General features: G+C 44.0%; 1 protein-coding gene across 6 annotated transcripts in view; it reads right to left on the bottom strand.

The window, feature by feature from the left end:
* Positions 1 to 54: 54 nt before the first annotated feature.
* LOC139612564 (collagen alpha-6(VI) chain-like) overlaps positions 55 to 12,307 on the bottom strand; it is a 69,198-nt gene continuing 56,945 nt past the window's right edge. For 5 of the 6 annotated variants that reach the window (XM_071468236.1, XM_071468240.1, XM_071468237.1 and 2 more), the window contains 17 exons: positions 12,201 to 12,263; positions 11,948 to 12,010; positions 11,801 to 11,851; positions 11,678 to 11,713; positions 11,238 to 11,300; positions 11,089 to 11,151; positions 10,216 to 10,251; positions 10,081 to 10,117; positions 9,466 to 9,477; positions 8,136 to 8,629; positions 6,585 to 6,675; positions 5,648 to 6,301; positions 5,476 to 5,563; positions 4,796 to 4,959; positions 3,541 to 3,711; positions 2,613 to 2,660; positions 55 to 2,372 (listed from right to left, as the gene is read on the bottom strand). In XM_071468236.1, the coding sequence (XP_071324337.1) occupies positions 2,197 to 2,372; positions 2,613 to 2,660; positions 3,541 to 3,711; positions 4,796 to 4,959; positions 5,476 to 5,563; positions 5,648 to 6,301; positions 6,585 to 6,675; positions 8,136 to 8,629; positions 9,466 to 9,477; positions 10,081 to 10,117; positions 10,216 to 10,251; positions 11,089 to 11,151; positions 11,238 to 11,300; positions 11,678 to 11,713; positions 11,801 to 11,851; positions 11,948 to 12,010; positions 12,201 to 12,263 (2,310 nt within the window). In that variant the 3' untranslated portion in view covers positions 55 to 2,196. The remainder of the gene's footprint in view (positions 2,373 to 2,612; positions 2,661 to 3,540; positions 3,712 to 4,795; positions 4,960 to 5,475; positions 5,564 to 5,647; positions 6,302 to 6,584; positions 6,676 to 8,135; positions 8,630 to 9,465; positions 9,478 to 10,080; positions 10,118 to 10,215; positions 10,252 to 11,088; positions 11,152 to 11,237; positions 11,301 to 11,677; positions 11,714 to 11,800; positions 11,852 to 11,947; positions 12,011 to 12,200; positions 12,264 to 12,307) is intronic. The other variant, XM_071468238.1, reaches the window with a different exon arrangement.

Raw genomic sequence — 12,307 nt, 5'->3', positions numbered from 1 at the left:
TCATCCGACCGACCATAAATCCCCTCAAACAAACGAGCACACAACAGTGGCAACTCCAAGGTTTCTTCAACTCTTTATTATTGTTTTTTCACATGAAGCACCGTGGGTCAGTTTGATAACCCAGATTTTCTCGACAGATGATGACACAGGCTGAAACCTCGGCGCTCGGAGCAGAGAGAGGCGTTTCTGACCTTTTAAGGCTCAGACTGGGACTTGAGCTGTTCTGCAGCAGTGTTTATATTTGTGGAAAAAATCAGACGCTGAACAGACATGAGAAACCACATTAACCCAGACACAACTCTGAACAATGACCCGTCCCGTTTCCAGAAACTGTCCTTAAACAGCGTCGATGTAACGGCGACAGCTCCAGCTCCAGCTCCAGTTTGAACCTTAAGGTGATGTATGTCAGTACTCAGGTTTCAAATTATCAACAGAATGTGAAGAAGAAACTGTTTAGATGTGATGTCAAAGACGTCCAAGCGATACCTTCTGACGTTAGCATGCTAACAGCTATCCCGTCCTGTAATACCACTTTGTTCTGATAGTGAGTCACTGTAGCGTCCAGTCGGCGCTCAGCCCAACATGACGATGTATTCTAAGCTCTCGTTCCACCTCTGGAGACAGCTCTTTGTGAGATGCTGAACTCCCCACTTTTCCTCCAGACTCATAAGTAAACTGCTGCTAATGCTAACGTTGGCTAAAAAAAACTTACATATAGCACCTTTAAAGAGAAATCCTGGGTCTTAATTTCAAAGTTCTGTTCAGCGGTTGTGACATTTTATTCACAAACCTGACAGGTTCAGACAGGTTTAAACAAGACAAGACAATGAAGCATAAACCTGAACCAGGGAACCTGGATCTGGTCCGAGTTCTTCAGTGTCGTTTTCTGGGCTTTTTGTGACTTTATATTTTACAGTGGAAATGATGCATGACAGGTTTTTGATGTAGGTTAAGATTGAATATCTTTTCTCCTGAGGATGTTTTTGCCTTTGTTTTCCAGGACACAGTAGAAACAGAAAAAACTCAGAGCACCAAACACACTTTAAGAATACTGAGGCCTTACAACATGTTTTCCATTGGTCTGTGGGAAACTATAGCAGACATTTTTCTCTATTATCTGACGTTTTATAGAAAAATCTGTTTCACTGATTAATCCAAAAAAATCTGCATATTCATAAATAATGAAAGTAATCGTTGCTGCCCAGGTCCTAAACATTTTTACCTCCTGGTCATGCAGCATGATCGACTGTCGTCACAATGATTCTGTTCATGGTCAAGGAAATGAAAAGTTACTACGCTGCACGTTTATATACCAGAATTATTAACTTTAAAATATTTCAGTATCTGAACTATCACATATCTGACGTCACTCGACTGGTCGTGGTCGTGGTCCACACGTCTCCACCAAGTCCCCAGCAGGACTGTGACCAGTGATGGTTTTATGGATGGAAAGTCACATCGACCACAGTTTCCTCAGATCTCAGTGTTAAAGTTGTTGAGTAAAACGTAACCAACAACAATCAAGACCAAAGCTTTGAAAGGTAGGACGGGTGTCTGGGAGCGGCGTCATCTCTAAATCCTGGAGCTCATGAGATCTTAAAACAGCAGATTATGGCCCAACCTTTGGAAAAATTTAATCCTAATGTTAAGAAAATAAGGTTTTGTGACTGAATGAAATTTACCAACTGCAGAGTTTCGCTCCCTGAAACCTTCAGGTTCAGTCACTGTTTATGGTCAGTTATGGAAAATAATGTGTTGTGATACCAAACTCATTTACATCAACTCATTTTAATGTCCTGATTTGATTCCTTCAAGAATTTTCCATGGCCCCTGGTCAGCCCCCACCTGCTTCATGAACACAGCCCCAGATCTGAGGAAGAGCAAAGTGACCTGAAAGAAAAGTGTTTAACAGTTCAACAGTCCCTGCTGCAGAGTCAAAGGTTTGCTGAGGGTCTTTACAACAGAAGGTGCTCCAGGAAAATAGAACATGCATTTTTAAGAAAAAAAAAAAACAGGCGGCAGCCCCCCCCCACCCCCACCCCCACCCCCCCCACCACCAGAAACTGGTCAGCAGCTGTTAACTGTCCTGAATCATTCTCAACCTCGCCCTGGTGTTTTTCCTTAAAGATGCATGTTTCCTAAAGTCTTCCTGATACATGATTGGTGTTTCCCTCCAACCCCTCCGTGACATCCTCTTCATCGACTCTTCGTCAGACAGAGGTTCTCGCACTCCTCTTGGGTCTTGAAGCGGTTCTCGTTGCCGCCACAGCCGCCATACCAGAAGCGAGAACATTCATTCTGTTCGGTGTCAAAGAACCACATCATGGTGTAGTTCTGGCAGCTGCCGGGGTCCTGACGGAGGAAACAGTCGTCTGGATGGAGACAGAAACATCAGTCATATGTTACAAATTGACTTATGTTGTCTGACTTTAAGGCACCAAACTGTTACTGGTTTTTACGTTTCCGTTCCTGCTGAACTTTTTTTAAATGTTACGTTTTTTGACTGATCTTGTCATCGATTTTCATCACACAGACTGTAAAATGTGTCCCTGCATCACATCCTGAATCATCCTCAGTTCTGAACATGACGTCTCAGGTGATCAAATCTTTACCTTTGGAGGCGAAGCCGTTGAGCTGCGGCGTCGGCAGGATGTCTGGATCTGTCAGAGAGAGAACAGTCATCATCATCATCATCATCACCACTCTGCAACATCACTGAACACGAGCAGGTTGAGCTGCTGTTTGTGCTTCCTCAGGTTTGATGAAGCTGTGTTCATAAACAGTTTACAGCCCACTGACTGAGTTCAGACCCACATTAGTTCATTTCTAGTGGAAAATGAACAATCACCAATTATCATGAAATTCAACGTCTCACGTCTCAGTGATCTGAGCTTCACCATGAAAAAAACACATCTAATGCTTTTTTAAAGATTAAATTTCAACTACTTTTAACTAAAGGAGACAGAAAGAAATCTGTAATAAAGTTTAAAGCTCCATATGTTATCTGAAGTGTTGATCTCCATCAGAACATTTATTTGTGGTTCTAAGAACCAAAAACCATCGCAGTGACTATACGGACCTTTAAAGTTAATACCTGACAGAGCAAATGCTAAAGTCTGGCACATTAGTACTGTGGAGTGGAATGAGCATTATCTTAGATTTTAGATTTTAGTATTGTTACTCTACTGAAGGTAGTAAATATTAACCTGCACTGTAATGACCCAGTAAATATCTGTTAGTGACTGTACAGGAAAGATGTTCGAGCTGTAAATCTGCTGCTACGAATTGGATGAGTTTCAATAGTTAAGAAAATTTACTCCAGTGATGTTGTTGGTTTCTATTTTCATTTTCAAGTGTCACTGATGCTGAGACAGAAGAGACAGACAGAACTATCAGGACAAAACATTCAAATTAGAAGACAACATAAAGAAGACGAGACAGTGTTAATGACAAACAGCCTGACCTAGAAAAGAGTCAGTCAAACAGTCCACAGAGACACTGACAGGTCAGTTTGTGCTCTGATGTGCAGTCAGGACTTACTATTGATGCCACATGTCTGGAAACATTCATTTTCCGTGTTAAAGCGGTTGGCGTTGCCGCCGCAACCGCCATACCAGAAGGGAAAGCATGCACCGACGTGTTTGTCATAGTACCATGCTCGGACATAGTCCTGACACTGGATACCAGCATCAGCATCCAGCTGACACTGAGCTGAAAGCAGAACACACACATTTACTAACACTACACACATTTAACATACAAACACTGACAAACCCCCCGGGGCAGCGGCCTGAAACAGCTGTCGCCTTAATTTCACACTGATAATCAAATAAAATGATCCTAAAAACCAGGAGTGAACGGTTTGATGTGAGCAGAATATTTGATTATTAATTTAACGTGTAATGTTACGAGACGCTGCCCCTGGGGAACACATGCAGTAGACTTGGGCCAATATTAGATTATTTTGGATATTGTGACATTTCCCACCATCTGCAATATTTCCTCTAACATCAAAAATTGAATGAACCTGTGATAACACTGGATACTTGTGCTGGACTGTATGGAGACGTGCTGGATATTGCCCAAGCCTAACATGCAGCCTGGTGAACAACTGTACACACATGAAGCCAACATATCACAGAGGTTCAGTTCAGTCATCAGTGTGAGGTGCAACAGAGACACAGTCTTAATGAAAAATAAAAACTAAGATGTGAGCAGCAGTTTGTGCAGCGTGCACTCGGCTAACGGGCCGAGCTGAAGCTGCAGCTCCTTCAAATGTCTGTAAAGACTAAAAACTGAATGTTTGAACCTTTTTCCTGAGTTTCATGTTCTGCATCGAGCTCAACTTTTAGGGATCGAAGCTTTTCTTTTCCTGAGCTTCTGCTTCTGTTATGTCTTCCTGAAGCCTCCAAAACAAACCTTTCATATGTGAGTGGACGTGTTGGGGTTTAATTATATGGTGGCCTCCACCCACACCCACGTCGTCGGATCAGGAGGACGACAGTGGAGAAATCAATCAATTAGATCAACACAACATTAGATCAGCTACAACATAAATGACTCATTTACTACAACAAACCAGAAGCAGATGGTCAGGGTTAGTCTGAGCTCGTCGTCCCAAAAAATATGACTGGATCATTTCATTTAACTGCCTCCCACTCATGTATTTAGTATATAACCAGATCGTTGAACAGTTAACACAGGGATGTGTACAGAAGCCTTGAGAGGCTAATAAAAGATTTTTTCTTAGTGCTTCAGTGCGACCAGTGTGTGTTTCACTTGCTGTGTGGGCTACCGTTGAGATTAGCTCCCAAGACAACGGTCTGGCTGTCTCCTCGGGTCAGGGTCTCGATGATGTCCAGCTGGCCGGTCTGAGTCTGGCCTCGTGTCTGCTCCTGAAAGCTCTCCACCTCCTCCTCCACCTCCTCCCCCACCTCCTCCAGTTGTGCCTGCCTCTGACTGGACACACGGCAGCCAACAGTAGTTTCACAATCATTCAGTCCTGTCACAGTGTTTCTGCTGTGCTGTGTCGTCCAGAGGAGGCAGCAGTGTCTCAGTCTTTCCTCTGTTTTAACTGCTGCTGGTAAAACTCCACATTTCAGTTTTTTTCTCTAGAGCTGCAGCTAATAATTATTTTTAAGATTTCTCTCTCCACAAAATGCCAGAAAATACTTCATACTTCCTGTCACAGTTTCCCAGAGCCCACGGTGACTTCTGGTAATAGTGTTTTTTGTTCGACCAACCCAATATATATATTTTACCATGATAGAAAAGTAAGAAAAACAACAGATAATCACATTTTAGAAACTAGAACCAGTTCCTTTCTTGGCATTTTTGCTTAAAAAATGACTTAATTATCAGAACTAATATTTTTTTTTGTTGATTGACTGAGCAATTCATCGTTTCAGCTCTACACAACTATCTGTATTTGTTATTATTATGGCTGTATGTAATCCTGCAGTCAGTGTGAGTTACCTGTCAATGAGTATTTGTCCTTCGTCCTGACCGGGCAGCTGGCTGCAGGTCTGTCTTAATGATGGAGGAGGATACGTGTTCATTCCCTCTGAAACAAACAAAGGACCAATAGATTTATGTGGCGTCAGAAGAAGAATTCAGATCATCAAGTGGTGATAACACAGTGTCTCACTGTTGAGGGCAGAGAGGAAGACTCTGAAGAAGCGCTGGGCGTAGCCCTGCTCGTCGGCCTTCAGTCTGTCCACGTGGATCAGGTGCTGCTGTACAGGCAGACTGGCCAGCTGCTCCACCTGCGTCTGGCTGTAGCGATTACCGACTGTCACCACAAACAGCGCCACCCCCTCGCACTTGGCCTTCTGGGAGATATACTGCAGCTTGGCTCGGTCCGCGTAGGTCGTCTCGGTGCCCACCACGGTCAGCAGCGCCCTCCTCCTCCGGGGCTGGGTGGCCTTCAGGAGCACCTCCCTCAGGGTGTATTCCAGTGTCTGTCCCAGCGCAGAGGAGCCGCCCTGCTGCTGCATGTTCTGGATCAAGTGCCTCCTCATCGCGTTGTGGTCCTGGTAAGTCTGCAGGCCAAACTCCACCTTGGGAGCCCGGGTGCCGCTCTGCTGGACTACAGCCACCCGGGCTTGGGTGCCGGCTCGGCGGGGCTGTGAGCTCACAGCCAGCTTTTCCACCACAGAGCCCAGCAGCTGCTGGGCGCCAGCATACTCATCAGCCTGCATCTGCCTGGAGCTGTCCACCACCATGACCAGGTCCACATCGACCTCCTGAGGCTGCACTGGCTCCTGGATGAAGGTGCATTGCTCTGAACGCTTGCACGGGTCTGAGGAAACAAAAACCATCATCCAGAAACCTGCTAAATATTTAATAATAATAACTGTGTCAAATAATTACGATAAGTCTGACTTTTAAATCTGACTAAAGCACCTTCTCATGAATTTTAAAGCTGCTGTTTGAAGTTATTATGGTTGAATCCACCCTCAGCACAGACACTGGTCCATAAGCATTAAAGAGAGCAGCAGCTGACTGAGGTGCACAAGCAGACCTGTCCAACATTACTGCATGATTTGTATTATATTAATCTAAACATGAGCCTCGTTGCTTACCATAACAGATTGCACAGTTCTTGACCTTCCTCAGGTCAGCAGCCATGTCCCTCCCCAGCACTGTGAAGATGGAGTTTCCTGAGTCATCAACCTGAAACAGCAGATGATTAATCACAGCGTCAGTAAAATGATAGAGCCACAACTTTTTTTAAAAACACAACAAATACATCTCATTAATCTCCAGGATTTAATTGCGTTGTTCTCCTAAAGTGATGAGCTTCAGAGCTTTAGTATCATATTTCAGGCCCGGCTGCAGTTTCTTCACTCAGAAGACAAATGCCTGGCAGCAGTCTGTGGATGTAATCTGAACTGAAAAGGGAGACGAAGAGCAAAAGTAGCTGGACTGAAGTCCTGAGTCTGAGAGTCAAACAAGAAATCCTCCCTGGCAAGACGTCGAGCAGCTCAGATGTTCAGTGTCGATGTCAGGACCGCGCTGAGATTGTTTGTAGTGTTGAAGCATTAACGATAATCTGCTCGCTGTTTGTCAAAGTCATGAGGCCTGAAGAGAAGTGTTTGGATCACAGCACTGTCATCAAACCAGAAACATCTCGATCCAGATGTTGTCAGTGGCCAAATGACTGTTGGTGTGAGAAGTTGGGTTCGACCCAGCTGTTAGTTTGTAAGTAATCGGTGGGCGTTGGTGAGAAATCCTGCCTTAAGGAACCGAAAGGTGCTGCTTGGTCTCGGTGTATTGTTTTGGGAACCACTGAGATGACGAAATATAATCCAGACAGTCCAGTTTGAGTGACCGTTCCATGACTCTGAAGGTTTATCAGACGCCAAAACTCTAAACAGCTGTTTATAAAACTGTAGGAAAGGGTTTAAAACATGTCCGAAAGCAAAAGCGTTACAGCTGCTCTGCAAAGCTGGTGGTCGGAGAGGGACAATATGTGTTCAGGTAACTGCAAACACCTTTGGACAATCTGTCCTCATAGACACTTACAGTGTTGTTGTTCTGATTTGTCTTTCTCTGGGTCGATCACATTTAGGATCAAGCCAATTTGGGTTGTTTTCCTCGGATCCCTCTCAGATCTGGTCCAGTTTTTCAGACCTGTGTTGACCTTTGGAATTACTAAAACCATGACCACACAGGTAGCTATAGAGTCCAGTATTAAAACACCTTATAAACGGTGATACCTGAATCAGTCTCGAACAATTAGGCCGAACATGAGGAAAAGACATGAAAGGGACAAATCATAGAGAGACATCAGCAGAAAATGAGGTTGATCAGTGTTGCAGTTTGTTCAGGAGAGAAGGTTCTGAAGAAGGACACAGGGCTCAGGAGGGATGTCTGTGCTGTTTGCTTTCTTTTGGAGTAACTACTCAAATATTCAGGCTTTCAAGGGTAATTATTTCATTACCCTTGACTGTGATGGGGTCAGAACATCCTGGAGATATCAACTGTTAGACTGAGTAGATTTAGAGAAACTGACATCTTTCTCACTGATTGATATTTGATTTCCACCTCGCTTGGAATGATCCATCCTTTTGGGTTTGAAGAACTGAATTGAGGCCTGTCTCAGTTTATGGACTTTGACAAATCAAACCTACCTCCATGGCTCGACCAATAGCAGGAGCATTCCTCAGAGAGATGACAGCTGGGACGATGTTGAGGGCCCGGTACTCCATAACGGCAGTAAGAATGTCATTGACATCCTGTGAAGGCCCGTTAGAAAGGAAGACCGCCACCTTCCTCATCATCACTCCTGCTCTGACACGTTTGAAGACGTTCTGACCCACAAAGCGCATGGTGGCCGCTAGTTGGCGTCGGTTGGATGTCCTCTCCAGGGCGATGTTCTTCACTGATTCGATCAGTTGTTTCTTGCGGCGGTAGTCATTGAAACGGATCAGGTACTTGGTGTAGGCGCTGTATCCCACCACAGCCACCCGGGCACCTGTCGGACAGTTGCTCTCTGCGATGGTGATGTCCTCCAGCAGGGAAAGGAGAGCAGTGCGCTGCCTCTCGAAGGCAGCCGGGGTCACATCTTCAGACATGTCCAGAGCAAACACCAGCTCGGTGGGGAAGGCCGGGCACTCTGATCGATCTGAAAACCGACAAAGAAGACTTCATGTTGAGTAATGAAGAGAGGATGACCCCAGACAGAGCTCCAATGATTTTATTAAGGTGTTCGACCACACTTGGGGTACATCCCAGTTCCCTCATTTGACTGTTTCTCGTTCAACCTGGAAATCACTCCGGTCCCCCATCCTGAAGGCCCAAAGCTCCGAGGTGCAAGGTGAGATCTCTGGAGAGTCACAAGTGAGGACACACCAGATCCTTCACAGAAGTCTTTAATGTTTAGATATAATACCAGAAATCTGTTGGTGATTGGACGCAGCAGCTGATCAGAGTTTTAGTATCAAGATTTAGATTTTGTTTGTTTTCAGATTCACCATCTATAAATGGGTAAGATAAACTATAAGGCGTCGTACTCGGTGCATATCTGGGTTTATTGTTTCATTTTTAAACTAGACCAGACCAGAAGAGTCTACATGCTCACAATGACAATGCTGACATGCTTTTTTTATTCACCCAATCTAAACCTCAAACATGAACCACAGGGAGACTACAGTCAGCGGAATTCTTCCTCTGGGGACCATGAATGTGTTAACAATCCACCATCCACCCAGTAGTTGCTGAGACATTTTAGGCTGGTTCAAAGAGGCAGACAGACAGACACAACCATTCATATTATTATGCTATAAAGAATAGGAGAGGATTGTGTAACTGCTGACCTCCCTCCAACATCAACAGGGTCTGTAGCCAAAGAAAGTGATGAGGTTGTAACGAGAGCTCTCCACGGTGATGATCTCACCCTGCAGCCAAGCTCTCGTACTATACTCACCACATGGTTCTGATTGTTACACTGCAGATACGTACCGATGGAACAAGCTGTGTGGAGGAGAGAAAGATATCATTTAGATCTTTGAAAGAGATTAGATAATTTTAAAGGAAATGATGCATGTGAACTCTTAATCTGATTAGAAAAGCTTAGTCCCAACTCAGGGGCCACAGGGAACCGATTGCATAACAACGGTGCGACTATGCTGTCCCATTTCAAAGGCTCCATCCTTCTTTTCCTGGGCCACGAAGGCTTCAGCAGGTGGATCCTTCATGGTCCAACCTATCCCATGATTCATTGTGCACCGGTAATAAAATTAATATGGCAGCACAGCCGACAGAGAGCCTGAGGATCATGAGCTAAAGGTACAACTGTTAAAACCAGGGACCCTAAAACCTCAAGTTTTTAAAAGTCATGTGATGTCAAGATTGCTAGACAACAGGAGCCATCTCATCACTGTGTCTTTCAAAGGATGTGGCCCCTGACACAACTAAAATGCAGCTTTTTAGAGAAAGTAATTGGCATTTATTTGAGGATTTATTAGGAGTGAATTGCCCCTGAATTGGGCAAACTTGATACTGGAATCATTTTCCCGTGTTGTTGTGAGAAATACATAAAACCAAAAAATGCAAGTGACCATTTTTGTCTCTTACCACAGTTGTCTCTGATGTAGGTGATCAGCTGACACTCCTGAGGAATCAAAGAATACGTCATGTAAAAATACTTATTATAGGTTTTGATATTTCTGTCGACGCTGGCAGGTGACATTCAGTTTAAGGTGGACTCACAGTCATGCCTTTGCCTCCAGGTGGACCTCTGGAACCCTGGAGCAGGGGAAATAAGAGCCATTACTGACTTCTCTTCATCATCATCATCAGTAAATTCTACACTCAGGCAGCTGATCGTGTCTCTAAACACACAACTCATCCCACACTAAGACTGATTTTCATAAATCCACCAGGTGTCAGATTTTTAAGGTACTCGTGGAAAAGTCATTGTTAAGGTGGAGTTGTTCTATTATTTTCTTGATTCATTCCTTTGACTATAAAATGTCAGACAGTAAGTGTCTGTTATAATTTTTCCACAGTCTGAAGACGTCTTTAAGTGTCGTGTCTGGTCTGACCATCAGTCTAATATATTCACTTTACTCCTGAATGATGATGAAAAAAACATCAGATCCTCAGGTTTGAGAAGCTGAAACATTTTTCCTTAAACAAATGACTGAAATAAAATTTCTAAAATAGTTCCTGATTATTTTTCTATTGATTAATCGGCTCATCGTTACTCATCATTACTCTCATTTAAAGTGAGATATTGAATTGGTTAAGGTGGTATGTGGGTTAAGGTGGTATAACAGCCACCAAGCACTCACACACGTCAGATAACACAAACATGTGAAGCTACTCACCTCATTTTAATACTGTTGTGTACATGTATGTGTATGTATTTGTTTATTTATGCATCTTATTTGATTGTCTTCACTCTGTCATATTCACTTTACTTAAATTCAGATTAAGATAATTTGCTGCGATCACGTATTCAGTTTTTATATTTTGTTGTATCTCAGTTTTTTTTATGATGATGTTGAATGATGATGATGATGACGATGATGACAATGATGATGATGATGATGATGATGATACTCTCCCTCCCCCACTCACTCTGTGTCCTGGATATCCCTGTTCTCCAGGCACTCCTGACTCTCCAGACCGGCCGGAGTTCCCCTGTATCGATCAGACCACGAACAAAAGTCAACAACGAAACAAAAACGCGTTAAATTAAATACTGCGACAGGTTTGCTGTGACTCACCCCTCGACCTTGGTTCCCTTTACGTCCTGGATATCCTTTGGGTCCCTGCAGACCGTCCTCACCCTGAGGAAGAAAGAAACAGCAGCCGGACTCAGAGCCTGTGGACCAGAAGGCTTGAACTGTCGCACACTCCCTCTCTTTGTCTATTCACTGTTTTTTTTAATTGCGGTGAGTGTGTGTCAGTGAAACTCAGCACTTCCTGCAGATGTTTCACATTAAAAGCCTTTAGTAGCCTTTAGAAAGGAGGCAGAAGATGAGTTTGGGAATGAAAAGTGCACGTGACCCCCAGCTCTGTGATGTTTGAGATCAGAGCCTAAATGTTCCAAACAGGGGCCACTGTCCGCAACAGGGGCCACCATCCAGACCAGTTTGGCCCCTAATAATGTTCTGTGTTTAATATGTAAGTGACACTGAGTCTCATCTGATCTGTTGTGACTCACCAGTAGACCAGGATAACCAGGGAAACCAGGATCTCCCTGTAAAGACAGAAATAAATTGATTATTTAGTAGGTTTCTTCATCTGCTGTATTTTTTTATCTTTTACTCATTGAGATCTCCTCTACCTTGACACCTTTAGGTCCTGCAGGTCCATAACCATCTTTACCATCCTGACCCTGAAGCAGAGCACAGAGTCAGACAGAGTCAGAGGGTTTCACATCAGATACACAGTTTATATCAAACACAAACACACAGCATGTTTGTCTCCTCACCGGCATCCCTCTGGGTCCCTGAGATCCTGGAGCACCTTTATCACCTGGATCCCCTGGTTGGCCCTAAAACAACAGCTCATTTAGTTTTTATTCCCAGGTCATTCCTCTTGCCTCATCACAGACAACATTACAACACACTGCTGTTTAAGACATTAGGACTGAAAAATATTATTTTCTGCTGATTATGTTTGATGGTTTGGTCAATAAAATGTCAGAAAATGGCTAAAATATTGTATTGAATTATGTCACTCACCTTCTGTCCGTTACCTCCACGGCGTCCGGCTAATCCCGGGCCTCCAGGTGCTCCTGGTGCACCCTGCAGCACAACAACAACAAGCACAACAGAACTAACATCTGACT

This window comes from Trachinotus anak, unplaced genomic scaffold (assembly GCF_046630095.1).
Source record: "Trachinotus anak isolate AG129_WGS33_773 ecotype Australia unplaced genomic scaffold, CSIRO_AGI_Tana_v1 ptg000032l, whole genome shotgun sequence".
Taxonomy (NCBI): Eukaryota; Metazoa; Chordata; class Actinopteri; order Carangiformes; family Carangidae; genus Trachinotus; species Trachinotus anak.
This window is presented reverse-complemented; position numbering and strand designations above follow the sequence as displayed.